We start from the raw sequence: 14765 nt of genomic DNA on the forward strand, positions 1-14765 counted from the left end.
TGGGGCGACAATGAGGGATCAAGTTTTACATACGAATATACATGTATAGAGAAAATCTTTAAAAATCTTTTTCTCAAAAACTATTTGGCTTGAAAAGCTGAAACTTGTGTGAAAGCATCTTCAGATAGTGTAAATTCAGTTTTGTTTAAATTATGGTCTTCGGGGTGAGAGTGGGGCCACAATGGGGGGGGCGAATTTTAACATAAGAATATATAGGGAAAATCTTCAAACACTATTAGACCAGAAAAGCTTAAATTTATGTCGATGCATCCTCTGGCAGTGTAGATTCAAGTTTATTCAAATTATAGTCCCGGGGGTAGGGTGGGCCACAACAGGGATGGGTCAAGTTTTACAAAAGAATATACCGTAAATCTGGAAATGTTTACCGTAGATAAATTTTTAGCTAATTTGGGCGTGCTGGGTGTCCGTAGGTAGTGGTCATTTAGAAAAACTGTTTATATAACTTTAAAAAATGTTTAGATAAATGTGGGCTTTCAAATTTATGGTGTGATCATGAATCGTACCATTATAACTCCAGTTGGATTAAGACAACTAATAAACAAAGGTTAAGAGATCAATTTTTACAAAAATGGCATAACGATATTCAGGAATCGACTAAGGGTGTTATATATAGAATTTATAAAACAAATTTTGAATGTGAACGCTACTTACTCTTGTTACCCAGTAAATTAAGAAAAATATTAGTTAAGTTTAGAACTACAAATCATCATCTTCCGGTTGAAATAGGAAGGTGGGGTATTGTTGAAAGAAGTAAACGTTATTGTAATTTGTGTAATTGTAACAAAATTGGTGATGAATTTCATGTTATATTAGAATGCAAGGCATTAAGTAAATTACGAAGTCAGTTTTTAGATACATATTTCTGTTCTTCTCCTAACACTAAAAATTTTATGAAATCATGTCTTCAGTCGATTATATCACATTAAGAAAACTGTGTTTCTTTATTTCAAAAATTAATCATACTGTTCGTTCACCCCACTTACTTTCTTGAACTTTACAACTATATTGTATATATATGTAAATATGTTTGTTCTTCTTATGTACCTCTTGTACCATTATATGGTGTTGAGTGAAAATAAACTGAAACTGAAAAACTGAAGGACTTCACTCAAAATCGGTATCTTCGGATGACTGGTAGCCTTATGTCTATCTTAATTAAGTGTACATGTATACTGATGACACTGCATGCATGCGTGATTTATTCATAGATATGATATGTACCGGCGTTATGCAGAATGTAGCGTTATTTTTTTACCCCATTCACAGTGTACCAGCGGGACACCAAAATTCACGGAATACGAAAATTTGTACAGTATTTTGAATTTCTCGCTGAATGCCGCCATTTTCTTCTCATTCTCGCTGGCTTGACACAGGAAAAACATCACCTGTGTTTGACACGTGACCCTCCGATACGTGTGTGGTGTACACATCGCATGTGAAGGTGTGAACTGCTAATTTGGATAATTATCTCGCTATAAATCCGTATCAAGATACCCCTTTAGGTAGTTTTGTTGCATTTGCTGCTCTTATTGTATATATCGGTAATTTGAACGAGATATAAATTGCAGACATCAACTTTCGCATGATACTATATGAAGTTGGTAAACATATACGATCCGTGAGAAAATTAGAGGCGGCGGTAATATACGATGTCCGAAGGTTAGCTAACATTGTGCATGTCAGTATACATGTATTGACATTTAATATTTGGGTGCTTTTTATTTTTAGCGCCGATGACAATTCGCAAAAATTTAAAACGTAAAAATTAATCTATAGCCTTTTGCCTCGAATTCGCAAAAATAAATCGACGTAAAAATTTCCAGATTTACGGGTATAGAGAAAAACTTTTAAAATCTTCTTTTCAAACACCATCTAACCAGAAAAGCTTAAATTTGGGTGGAGGCATCCTCGTGAAGTGTAAATTCAAGTTTGTTCAACTCATGATCCCCGGGGTTCCAGTTCAAGTTCAAGTTCTTTATTCCAAGAGACAAATGTCTCATAGGTTATACATATGAACATATACATATTAAATAAACAGTAAGAAAAACAAAGTGTACATAATCAATTTGGATAATTCACATGGAGAGTTCGTTGCTTGTTTGCATAATATAAATATTTACCTAAATTACACAGTTCTTTAGTATTAGAGGTAGATAATAACTGTATAACTTTATAGACACTTGGTTTTCGGGAGTAGTATTTTTTAATATACTTATCTCTTAAACTACGAAGTGATGGACAAATAAATAAAAAATGGAACTCATCTTCAATTACATTTAAGTTGCAAGATTCACATTTTCGACAATCACGTGTTAAACAATGGGGGGGGGGGGGGGCTTAAACATTTACATAGGAATATATAGAAAAAGATCTTTACAAGTTCCTCCGGAAAAGCATTCAGTCTAAAAAGCTTAAAATTGTGTGAAAGCACAGGTTGTGCAGATTAAATCTTCATCAAATCATGAATCCCTTGAGAAAAGTGAGACCACAAGGGGGGCTTTTATTTAGGAATAGAACAAGAAAATCTGTTAATATAATAAGAGAAAAAACTTCTCACAAATGCCAGAACAAAAAAGGGAGATTGGTATTTACCATATAAAAGCTTGATCAAACCATGATTCCTTGGAGAAAAGTGGGGCCACAAGGGGGGGGGGGGGGCTTTTATTTAGGAGTAGAAAAAAATTGTTATATAATATAAGAAGAGAAAAAACTTCTCACAAAAACCAGAACAAAAAAGGGAGCTTGGTATTTACCATAAAAAGATGTGGATAAAAATCGGCAGATTGTTTATATTATGTGCCAGATCTACTGTTCCTAATTGTCAAAATAGTTTGACTTTGATACTTTAATGCTGATTTGTTCAGAGTTATGGCTATTGTTGCTCAGGTGGGCTATGTGGCCCCTGTGTCTCTTGTTAAAATTAATAGCAGGTGTGTTACGATTAGCAATTACAGCAGCAAATCTCTACTTGGAGTTTTTAAACTTCATCTCTATTAAAAGTGTTCAATAGGATTTATATCTGAACTCAAAGTCTTCTACAAGTTAATCGTTTAAACACTATGTCACTTTTCTCATTAAAGTTGTGTAATTATCCCTTACTGACGGGGGTTTTAATTTACTAATAGCTTGTGTTGCTTTTGGAGACATGTGATCCAATATCGACCCAAGTGCAGATACCTATTTGATTAGTGGTTTCTTCACAAATGATGAAACTAAAAGTTATTGATAAAAAGATATCCTTTTTTAGCTCACCGAGACGAAGTCGTCGGGGGAACATAGGCTTTACCCCCAGCGTTGGCTTCAGCGTCCGGACCTGGTTAAAGTTTTAATTGCAGGTCTTGTATCTAAGTTATATATTACTCGTCCTATCTTCACCAGTCTTGCATGGATGATGCATCTGGACCTACTTATGGACTCAAAAGACTTGAATGCTGAATCTAGGCAAAGAATTTCAGATGCCGAGGGAAGTTAAGGTTTTTGGAGCAGATTAAAGTTTTTGGAGCGTGCCTTTTGATAGCCATTTCTAAGTTACCACTGGTCCTTAATTCACCAAACTTGCATGGATGGTGTGTCATATGATATTGATGCACCTGACAGACTTGATTGCTGAATCTGAGCCATAGGTTTCGGATGCTGAATGAGGTTAAGGTTTTTGAGCTGGTTCAAGTTTTTGGAGCAGGTGCCCTTTGATGATTATACCATAGTTATTATTGGTCAGTTTTTAAAAATTTGAATATATGATGCATCTTGTGATCCTGCTACATTCCACGGGCATGGATGTTGAATCAGCGATGGGTTTCAGCATCTTCGCTAGCAAAGGTTTTTCGGTCCACTCCGCTGCCCATACACCGTAGGGTATATGGGGAGAACCCTAGGGTATATGGGGAGAACCCTAGGCATTATGGGGAGCGGAGTGAGTTTTTCAAGGGTTTTCGGTCCACTCAGCTCCCCATAAACCATAGATTCTCTATAAACCCTAGGGTTTATGGGGAGCGGAGTGGACCGAAAACCCATGGCTAGCGAAGATGATGTTTCAGATGCTGGAGGCGGTTTAGTTTTAGGTTTAATAGATAATGGTACTAGCTATTTCAAAATTGCATAGTCGATTTAACTATTGATATGAATTAATCGCAGAGGTAGCTTCAGATAGAGAGAATGATCTCCATTATCAAGGATGCTAATAAAAACCTCCTACCTCACTCAAACTTGCTTGATAGATGTGTTTAAATTGTTGTTAAATGATATAACATGATTACTATAATATAGTAGTGCATGATATTACTGAACACTATTGTATTAGATGCTACAATTGTTTTGTATATTATGATAGGTTATTGTATAATATGAATCGATATTGTTATGTATCACATGAAAATGTATCATATGATATTGTAATATAAAATATTGTGTCATGTGATATAGGACCGAAGACTTCCAAAAAAAGCATTTAATGCTTGAATTAAGTTTTAAAATAATAACGCTTCTTACATGTCACCTGTTGATTGTTCTTTACAATACGGTTGGTAATCGAGTACATTTATAAATGCTGATTTGATCAGTAGTCATTCTGACAACAAAGTTAGTGGTTTGTATTATATGGCCAATTGTTCTCTTGTAAACTAAAATAGATTCAACTTTTTTGCGGTTTAGTCTGCGTTTAGTATACATTGATCAATGGGGCATAACTCCGATATATTTTCACATTACTTTTTGTTTGATATGATAAAGGTTCCTATTCAATGGGGGGTTGCGCTCACTAATTGTTTCGTTTGTATCATGGCCAAAATCTTTTAAGTTTATATCAAGCAAAAAAAAAAAATAATAAAATTAAGGCATGGAATATTTAAAAACAAAGTATATCGAGAAAAAAAATGTGTTCAGTGGTGTACCTTAGGTTAAGCAAGCGGATGCAAGGACCACCCATTTCCCAAAGTCGGGGGTGCGAATCTGTGAATTACAGGTAAAGATAAGTTAAAACGTAATACGCTTCTGCATACCATTCTTGTAATTTAATTTTTTTTTTTGTAACACTATGTATCATTGATTTGGAAATTGAAAGATTCATCTATACAATACAAAGAAATATCATATCTAATTTCATCTTTATGTCACAGGGTCGTTAAATAAATAACGAAATCTCTGGATTCGTATTTTGCTTTTATATTATATATGGAAAGAAACCTAGAAAACACATTTACAACACAACACACGCACGTTGACGAAAGACAATTACATGTACTACATATATAACTAAATTACAAACACGATGGTTTTCCCAATTATAATACCGGTGATTTACCGACAATATCACTGAATATGGTGTTACAATAATATGCTTAACAGTGATCTTACCAGGTATCCAGGAATTTAAATAATAAATAAATAACTGAATCTTTGAAGATCAGGAATGGAATATAACAGTAAATGATACTAGCGCCGTAAAGGGTAGAATATGTGGGTACTGGATTTGGCGGGACTTGCGCTTATATAGTGAGCGAAGTTAGTAAAACATGCATATTAATTAATGAGTTAAAAGTCGTCTGTCATTGGTCAATGAGACATGTATACATGTACGTGGTCACTAAATCCTAAAAATGGAAAAACCACGTGACTTATCACAACATTCACACACATATAGCAATGCGTTCTATCAGCAATGCGCGCTGATGAGCATTAAATAAATTAATTAATATGAACTGTGACATTTACACAAGTTCTCATCTCGATGTCAAAGGTCAACGGTCAAAATCAACTTTCAGGGGATACGCCTGTGCCTAAAGATCAGAAACTTTTACAAGATAACATCTTTTTAGTTAAGGCGATCGCGAAATTGGAATAAACCCTATCTATCGGTGCTGGTAGGCACCAGCCTGGTCTGGTAGGCTGCTGGAGAGGCATGAATGGTTCCGAACTAAAAGACACAGCATCTAACTCCTGTCGATGCTGGAAGGGTATGTGTTATTATGGAACGCCATAGCTGCCTTATGTGGCTATTTTATATGTAGATGGTGCTTTATTATATTATGCTGTGGTTATTTCATGTGAAGATGGTGCTTTATTATATGAAGATGGTGCTTTATTATATGAAGATGGTGCTTTATTATATGAAGATGGTGCCTTATTATATGAAGGTGGTGCTTTATTATATGAAAATGGTGCTTTTTTATGTGAAGATGGTGCTTTATTATATGAAGGTGGTGCCTTATTATATGAAGATGGTGCTTTTGTATGTGATTATGGTGCTTTGTTATATGAAGATGGTGCTTTATTATATGAAGATGGTGCTTTTTTATGTGATGGTGCTTTATAATGTGAAGATGGTCACTCAGAACTTTATTTTTGAAGACTGAGTTAAACATTTATTATCTCGAAATTTTGAAACTAGAACAAAATTGATACAGTTAAAATCCATTTAATACACAATTGCTAGTTTCTCTTTTTTAGCATAATAAGTATTTATGTGACGAGATGAACTGTACGACTTCATCTCAACTGAATTGACAAATATGATTAATTGAATAATACAATATTTTGTCAGTATTTCTTGACATTTTACTTTTGTCTTTACCACTTATAAAAGGGCTTTCTTTGAGCTATATTATAGTATAGTAGACCTTTCCCTGTGACTTAATTTCCCTTACTTTCTCTTCAAGTCAAATCCTATCACCTATAGCTAGGGCATCAGTCTGTATAAAATCAGATCCTCAATCCGTTCCTTTATTTGTTTTTTTTTAATGATGTTTTGTTTTGAAACACTCAGAATGTGAGCTCTTCCTCCAAACTCACCACTTAGGTTAAAGATGAACGGTCATCAATGACGAAGACCGACTGGGCGATGACAATAACAAAATCAAAGTACTAAAAAACTGACGGGAGTTGATTTTGTCGATGTTTATTTATTTTAAAATCAATGATATGTTATTTTGCATGACAAGTACATGTAGTTTCTAATTTGTATTTGAATTACGCACATTTTTATAATATGAATTTTTGGACTTTTTCGACAAGAATGTCGAGAAACCCCAATATGAATCATCTTAAATAATATTTAAAGATAAAATTAATTCAATCAAACTATGTATCAGTAATAGAAATATTTCTCGAAAATTGTATGGATCCAAGCAATATTGAACTCCATAGTCTCGTTCAACCAAACGCTCGGCTGACACCGTAAATCTCCGACAAGCAAGGGAGACTCTCTGCTTGTCGGAGATTTACGGAGACAGCCGAGCGTCGAGTTGAACGATACTATATTGAACTCTGGCGTAGGAATACATACGACGACAAAAAATATCGAAATTGTTCGTACCATTTAAAATCTGACTATTTTCAAGGTATTTATAAATAAGTTTCTTGAAAAACAATGCTGTAGCATACATTACATCGAATTTATCAATTATGTTCAAGAACTAAGTCTTGTCAGCAGCGATGATTTGTGCTGAGGTCCAAACACTGTTTCACTTTCGGTTTGTCTGAGTAACTGCATAGGAGAGTTGATTAAAATCAACTCCCAATTAAGAGCGGATCAAAGATCTTATTTTAATCATATTGCTGGGGCATAACCTTCGCTTAAACACAAATAATTAGTAAATTCAATTTTCTGCTTTTCAGGATAACGTTACTAGGCTTTAATTCTTGTAATATTCCGTCATTATATAGTTGTCACTTAATAGATGCAAGTTCGGTTTGGGTAAAGTCGTACACAGCTAGATCTCCTCGATAGCTTATATACTAATTGTGCTAGAAAAAAGAGGAACTAGCAATAGTGTATAAAATGGATTTTGATCGCATCAATTTTTTGTTTTAATTTCAATATTTCGAGATAATACATAAATGGTTAACTCGGTATTCAAAAATAAGAGGAGTTCCGAGTGACCACCTTCACATTAAAAAGCACCATCATATAAAAAAGCACCATCATATAATAAAGCACCATCTTCACATAAAAAAGCACCATCACATAAAAAAGCATCATCACATAAAAAAGCACCATCTTCATATAATAAAGCACCATCTTCATATAATTAACCTCCACCTTCATATAATAAAGCACCATCTTCATATAAAAAAGCACCACCTTCATATAATAAAGCACCACCTTCATATAATAAAGCACCATCTTCATATAATAAAGCACCATCTTCACATGATATAACCACAGCATAATATAATATAGCACCATCTTTACATAAAATAGGCACATAAGGCAGCTATGGCGTTCCATATGTTATACTAAACAGCGTCCTGTGTTGTTGGTGGGGAAGAGTCTATTACTTAACCCAGTCAGGCAGTTCGGAAAAACGAAATCCGGTACGGTTTTTTTGTTATACAACAAACTGTGATATCGAGCCCGATTACGATTTTGCAGAAGAAATGGCGGACTAACGATTACAAACTCGCTTGCCGAATGTTAACGTAGAAAAGGACTGAAAATACATATAATAACGAGTAGGTAAGTACAACATATGATAAATGGAATGGCCACGAAGCATTTATTGGGTATTTGAGATAAATACAGGCTTTAAAATATTGAGAACTCGGGTACCGGTGTTATTTTACATATATGAACATGTCTATAAAAATTTCATTTATGTGCGAGAAATTTAACGACACTTCTAAGAGTCTCATTGTTGCAAGTATTTCTCGCTACGGACCAATATTTGCCATATACTGGTAGTTGTAATACAAAAGCAAGCGTGAAAAGGCTTGGTTGATTGACGGTCAGGCCGGTTCGAATACCGGCGCCAGATAGCTCAGTTGGAAGAACACCTGACTAGAGATTCAGGGGGCCTGGGTTCGAATCCGGGTCTGGTCCGTCATTATTTCTCCCATCCCGTTACATTTGGTGCCGTGACCAACCCCTGGAACTGACAGGTGAACTCCTGCCAGGGGAAGAGCCTGGGGTGATCTTCGAGGGCGAAGATCATTGAAGGGGCGAGAAATGTGACGGTCAGACCGGTTCGAATACAGGCGCCAGATAGCTCAGTTGGTAGAGCACCTGACTAGAGATTCAGGGGGCCTGGGTTCGAAACCTGGTCTGGTCCTTCATTATTTCTCTCATCCCGTTACATTTGGTGCCGTGTCCAACCCCTGGAACCGACAGGTGAACTCCTGTCAGGGGAAGAGCCGGAGGTGATCTTCAAGGGCGAAGAACATTAGAGGGGCGAGAAATGTGACGGTCAGACCGCTTCGAATACAGGCGCCAGATAGCTCAGTTGGTAGAGCACCTGACTAGAGATTCAGGGGGCCTGGGTTCGAAACCTGGTCTGGTCCTTCATTATTTCTCTCATCCTGTTACATTTGGTGCCGTGTCCAACCCCTGGAACCGACAGGTGAACTCCTGTCAGGGGAAGAGCCGGAGGTGATCTTCAAGGGCGAAGAACATTAGAGGGGCGAGAAATGTGACGGTCAGACCGCTTCGAATACAGGCGCCAGATAGCTCAGTTGGTAGAGCACCTGACTAGAGATTCAGGGGGCCCGGGTTCGAAACCCGGTCTGGTCCGTCATTATTTCTCCCATTCCGTTACAGTTGCAAAAATTAGTCACTCACAACTACATCTAGGGTAAATTGCTAAATAAAGTCATCGCAAATAATAGTTGGTTTACTGTGATATTTTTGGTAAAGTATTAAAAATAAATGTATTTCAGACTCCTTAATGACGTCTCCTCCTGGAACTGGATTCCTGTCTATTATACGAGAGGCTTTCATCGGATGTTCATATACAGAATATACATTTCCCTTTGATCTCATGGACTTTCTGAGGAACAAATATGCATAGGATCATAATTCTTCAGTAGCCTACCGTGTACTGACAACCTAGTCTGGACCAGATGCCTTGTGGAATATCTAGTCCTTTTATAACATATGAGATGTACCCATTAGGATTTTTTCAATCTGCATTTGTTGAAAATAGAGAAAAAACTGTTCATTCTGGATGTTTGCCTTACTCATCCTATAAGGAAATTTTATCTTATTAGTCTGCTACAAATCAATGTTAATATAGAAATAAAGTTCATTTTAAAGAGGATTTTGAGTTGTATTGTGACAATAATGCAAGCTGTGAAAAAAAAATTAACACTTAATTTTTATATGAATACTGTGATCTATAAGGGCTTTGACACAGTTTTGATTAATTCCCTAAATTTACCCTTTACCCATTAAAAAAAATGAAAAATTGTACATGCAATGCATGATGTCATATAACAATATACAGGTATAGTAAACTATGAAGTGCCCAGGTTGGGCGATTTCACTTTGTTATAAGCGTAATTCCTTTTTTTATATGTCAAGGTTGCAACAAGTAATAAAGTCCCGGTGAATAAGAATCATTTCGCTGTAAGCATCAAGTCATTATAAGTGTGTTCTCTATAATCGTGTTTTGCTTTATAGAACCAAGCTTAAGATTATATAATTCAAATCTGAAAAGTCCTTAATTATAACATTCAATATTTATTAAACTGTAGAAATGTAAAGGTTAACTTGAACAATATTGAGCAGTCTAAAGGGACTTGGTAAGGTATTTGCCTGAGATATAGGTTCTTAATTGACTTGGTCAGGCAGAAACAAAGTCAAATTAGAACCTGACCCAGTCAGGCAGAAACCTTACCAAGTCAATAAGGAACCTAACCCAGTCATGCAGAAACGTTAAAAGGTCAAATATGAGCCTAACCCAGTCAGGCAGAAACCTTACCAAGTCAATTCATACCCTAACCTAGTCAGGCAGAAACCTTACCAAGTCAATACAGACCCTAACCAAGTCAGGCAGAAACCTTACCAAGTCAATTCAGACCCTAACCAAGTCAGGCAGAAACCTTACCAAGTCAATTCAGACCCTAACCAAGTCAGGCAGAAACCTTACCAAGTCAATTCAGACCCTAACCCAGTCAGGCAGAAACCTTACCAAGTTAATTCAGACCCTAACCAAGTCAGGCAGAAACCTTACCAAGTCAATACAGACCCTAACCAAGTCAGGCAGAAACCTTACCAAGTCAATTCAGACCCTAACCCAGTCAGGCAGAAACCTTACCAAGTCAATTCAGACCCTAACCCAGTCAGGCAGAAACTTTATAAGGTCAAATATGAGCCTAACCCAGTCAGGCAGAAACCTTACCAAGTCAATTCAGACCCTAACCCAGTCAGGCAGAAACTTTATAAGGTTAAATATGAGCCTAACCCAGTCAGGCAGAAACCTTACCAAGTCAATTCAGACCCTAACCTAGACCGGCAGAAACCTTACCAAGTCAATTCAGACCCTAACCCAGTCAGGCAGAAACCTTACCAAGTCAATACAGACCCTAACCAAGTCAGGCAGAAACCTTACCAAGTCAATTCAGACCCTAACCCAGTCAGGCAGAAACCTTACCAAGTCAATTCAGACCCTAACCAAGTCAGGCAGAAACCTTACCAAGTTAATTCAGACCCTAACCCAGTCAGGCAGGAACGTTATAAGTCAAATATGAGCCTAACCCAGTCAGGCAGAAACCTTACCAAGTCAATTCATACCCTAACCCAGTCAGGCAGAAACCTTACCAAGTTAATTCAGACCCTAACCCTGTCAGGCAGAAACGTTATAAGGTCAAATATGAGCCTAACCCAGTCAGGCAGAAACCTTACCAAGTCAATTCAGACCCTAACCCAGTCAGGCAGAAACGTTATAAGGTTAAATATGAGCCAAACCCAGTCAGGCAGAAACCTTACCAAGTTAATTCAGACCCTAACCCAGTCAGGCAGAAACCATACCAAGTCAATACAGACCCTAACCAAGTCAGGCAGAAACTTTACCAAGTCAATTCAGACCCTAACCAAGTCAGGCAGAAACCTTACCAAGTCAATTCAGACCCTAACCAAGTCAGGCAGAAACCTTACCAAGTCAATACAGACCCTAACCCAGTCAGGCAGAAACCTTACCAAGTTAATTCAGACCCTAACCTAGACGGGCAGAAACCTTACCAAGTCAATTCAGACCCTAACCCAGTCAGGCAGAAACTTTATAAGGTCAAATATGAGCCTAACCCAGTCAGGCAGAAACCTTACCAAGTCAATTCAGACCCTAACCCTGTCAGGCAGAAACTTTATAAGGTTAAATATGAGCCTAACCCAGTCAGGCAGAAACCTTACCAAGTCAATTCAGACCCTAACCTAGACCGGCAGAAACCTTACCAAGTCAATTCAGACCCTAACCCAGTCAGGCAGAAACCTTACCAAGTCAATACAGACCCTAACCAAGTCAGGCAGAAACCTTACCAAGTCAATTCAGACCCTAACCCAGTCAGGCAGAAACCTTACCAAGTCAATTCAGACCCTAACCAAGTCAGGCAGAAACCTTACCAAGTTAATTCAGACCCTAACCCAGTCAGGCAGGAACGTTATAAGTCAAATATGAGCCTAAACCAGTCAGGCAGAAACCTTACCAAGTCAATTCATACCCTAACCCAGTCAGGCAGAAACCTTACCAAGTTAATTCAGACCCTAACCCTGTCAGGCAGAAACGTTATAAGGTCAAATATGAGCCTAACCCAGTCAGGCAGAAACCTTACCAAGTCAATTCAGACCCTAACCCAGTCAGGCAGAAACGTTCTAAGGTTAAATATGAGCCAAACCCAGTCAGGCAGAAACCTTACCAAGTTAATTCAGACCCTAACCCAGTCAGGCAGAAACCATACCAAGTCAATACAGACCCTAACCAAGTCAGGCAGAAACTTTACCAAGTCAATTCAGACCCTAACCAAGTCAGGCAGAAACCTTACCAAGTCAATTCAGACCCTAACCAAGTCAGGCAGAAACCTTACCAAGTCAATACAGACCCTAACCCAGTCAGGCAGAAACCTTACCAAGTTAATTCAGACCCTAACCTAGACGGGCAGAAACCTTACCAAGTCAATTCAGACCCTAACCCAGTCAGGCAGAAACTTTATAAGGTCAAATATGAGCCTAACCCAGTCAGGCAGAAACCTTACCAAGTCAATTCAGACCCTAACCCTGTCAGGCAGAAACTTTATAAGGTTAAATATGAGCCTAACCCAGTCAGGCAGAAACCTTACCAAGTCAATTCAGACCCTAACCTAGACCGGCAGAAACCTTACCAAGTCAATTCAGACCCTAACCCAGTCAGGCAGAAACCTTACCAAGTCAATACAGACCCTAACCAAGTCAGGCAGAAACCTTACCAAGTCAATTCAGACCCTAACCCAGTCAGGCAGAAACCTTACCAAGTCAATTCAGACCCTAACCAAGTCAGGCAGAAACCTTACCAAGTTAATTCAGACCCTAACCCAGTCAGGCAGGAACGTTATAAGTCAAATATGAGCCTAACCCAGTCAGGCAGAAACCTTACCAAGTCAATTCATACCCTAACCCAGTCAGGCAGAAACTTTATAAGGTCAAATATGAGCCTAACCCAGTCAGGCAGAAACCTTACCAAGTCAATTCAGACCCTAACCCAGTCAGGCAGAAACGTTATACGGTTAAATATGAGCCTAACCCAGTCAGGCAGAAACTTTATAAGGTCAAATATGAGCCTAACCCAGTCAGGCAGAAACCTTACCAAGTTAATTCATACCCTAACCCAGTCAGGCAGAAACGTTATAAGGTCAAATATGAGCCTAACCCAGTCAGGCAGAAACCTTACCAAGTCAATTCATACCCTAACCCAGTCAGGCAGAAACGCTATACGGTTAAATATGAGCCTAACCCAGTCAGGCAGAAACCTTACCAAGTCAATTCATACCCTAACCCAGTCAGGCAGAAACTTTATAAGGTCAAATATGAGCCTAACCCAGTCAGGCAGAAACCTTACCAAGTCAATTCAGACCCTAACCCAGTCAGGCAGAAATGTTATACGGTTAAATATGAGCCTAACCCAGTCAGGCAGAAACTTTATAAGGTCAAATATGAGCCTAACCCAGTCAGGCAGAAACCTTACCAAGTCAATTCAGACCCTAACCCAGTCAGGCAGAAACGTTATAAGGTCAAATATGAGTCTAACCCAGTCAGGCAGAAACCTTACCAAGTCAATTCAGACCCTAACCCAGTCACGCAATAACCTTACCAAGTTAATTCAGACCCTAACCCAGTCAGGCAGAAACGTTATAAGGTCAAATATGAGCCTAACCCAGTCAGGCAGAAACCTTACCAAGTCAATTCATACCCTAACCCAGTCAGGCAGAAACTTTATAAGGTCAAATATGAGCCTAACCCAGTCAGGCAGAAACCTTACCAAGTCAATTCAGACCCTAACCCAGTCAGGCAGAAACCTTACCAAGTCAATACAGACCCTAACCAAGTCAGGCAGAAACTTTATAAGGTTAAATATGAGCCTAACCTTAAATCTGAACAAGTCACTTGAGACTATACTGGAGGCAAACTTTTATATCAAGTGTTTTGTGCCTCATAAAGGGGCATGGTCACGATTTTGGTAAAGAATTATTTACATTTAAAGAAATCTGAATAGCAATTGAATAAATTGATTTTTCTGAACTTTTGTATTTTTGCATTAAAACCAAAAATGTCGTTATTTTTAATCTCTACTGTGCTGCTATAGCTGTCCGATGCTTGATAAATATTGTCCGATCCATGGTGAAATAGTTCAATTCTTCAATAATTTGCTTTATTTTCTACATTTTTAACAATTTTACCACCAATAATTAAGCAAGGGGAAAACCTGTAACTTTTGAAACAAGTTTTATTTATATTTGGACGATATTTGATGCGTGAACAAAGGGAAAAATCCAAAGGTGTCCGAAGC

The 14765-nt window shown here is 37.8% G+C and overlaps 1 protein-coding gene and 1 long non-coding RNA gene across 2 annotated transcripts; both read left to right on the plus strand.

The window, feature by feature from the left end:
• Positions 1–8350: 8350 nt before the first annotated feature.
• On the plus strand, positions 8351–10047 carry LOC128181551 (uncharacterized). Its single transcript, XR_008243333.1, has 2 exons — positions 8351–8473; positions 9670–10047. It is a non-coding gene; the product is annotated as an uncharacterized LOC128181551 (long non-coding RNA).
• A 200-nt stretch (positions 10048–10247) lies between these two features.
• Positions 10248–14063, plus strand: LOC128182190 (zinc finger protein 567-like). Its single transcript, XM_052850794.1, has 5 exons — positions 10248–10260; positions 10738–11455; positions 11581–12378; positions 12504–13301; positions 13385–14063. The coding sequence occupies exons 1-5, from the start codon at positions 10248–10250 to the stop codon at positions 14061–14063; spliced, it is 3006 nt and encodes a 1001-aa protein (XP_052706754.1).
• Positions 14064–14765: the final 702 nt, after the last annotated feature.

The sequence above is a fragment of the Crassostrea angulata genome, chromosome 4 (assembly GCF_025612915.1).
Source record: "Crassostrea angulata isolate pt1a10 chromosome 4, ASM2561291v2, whole genome shotgun sequence".
Lineage (NCBI taxonomy): Eukaryota > Metazoa > Mollusca > Bivalvia > Ostreida > Ostreidae > Magallana > Magallana angulata.

Bases quoted from the DNA above. Each gene is read 5' to 3' on its own strand.
- LOC128182190 (XM_052850794.1), top strand. The intron at 11,456-11,580 runs GCAGGAACGTTA...TAACCCTGTCAG, and splicing joins TCAGACCCTAACCCAGTCAG to GCAGAAACGTTATAAGGTCA. The intron at 12,379-12,503 runs GCAGGAACGTTA...TAACCCTGTCAG, and splicing joins TCAGACCCTAACCCAGTCAG to GCAGAAACGTTATAAGGTCA.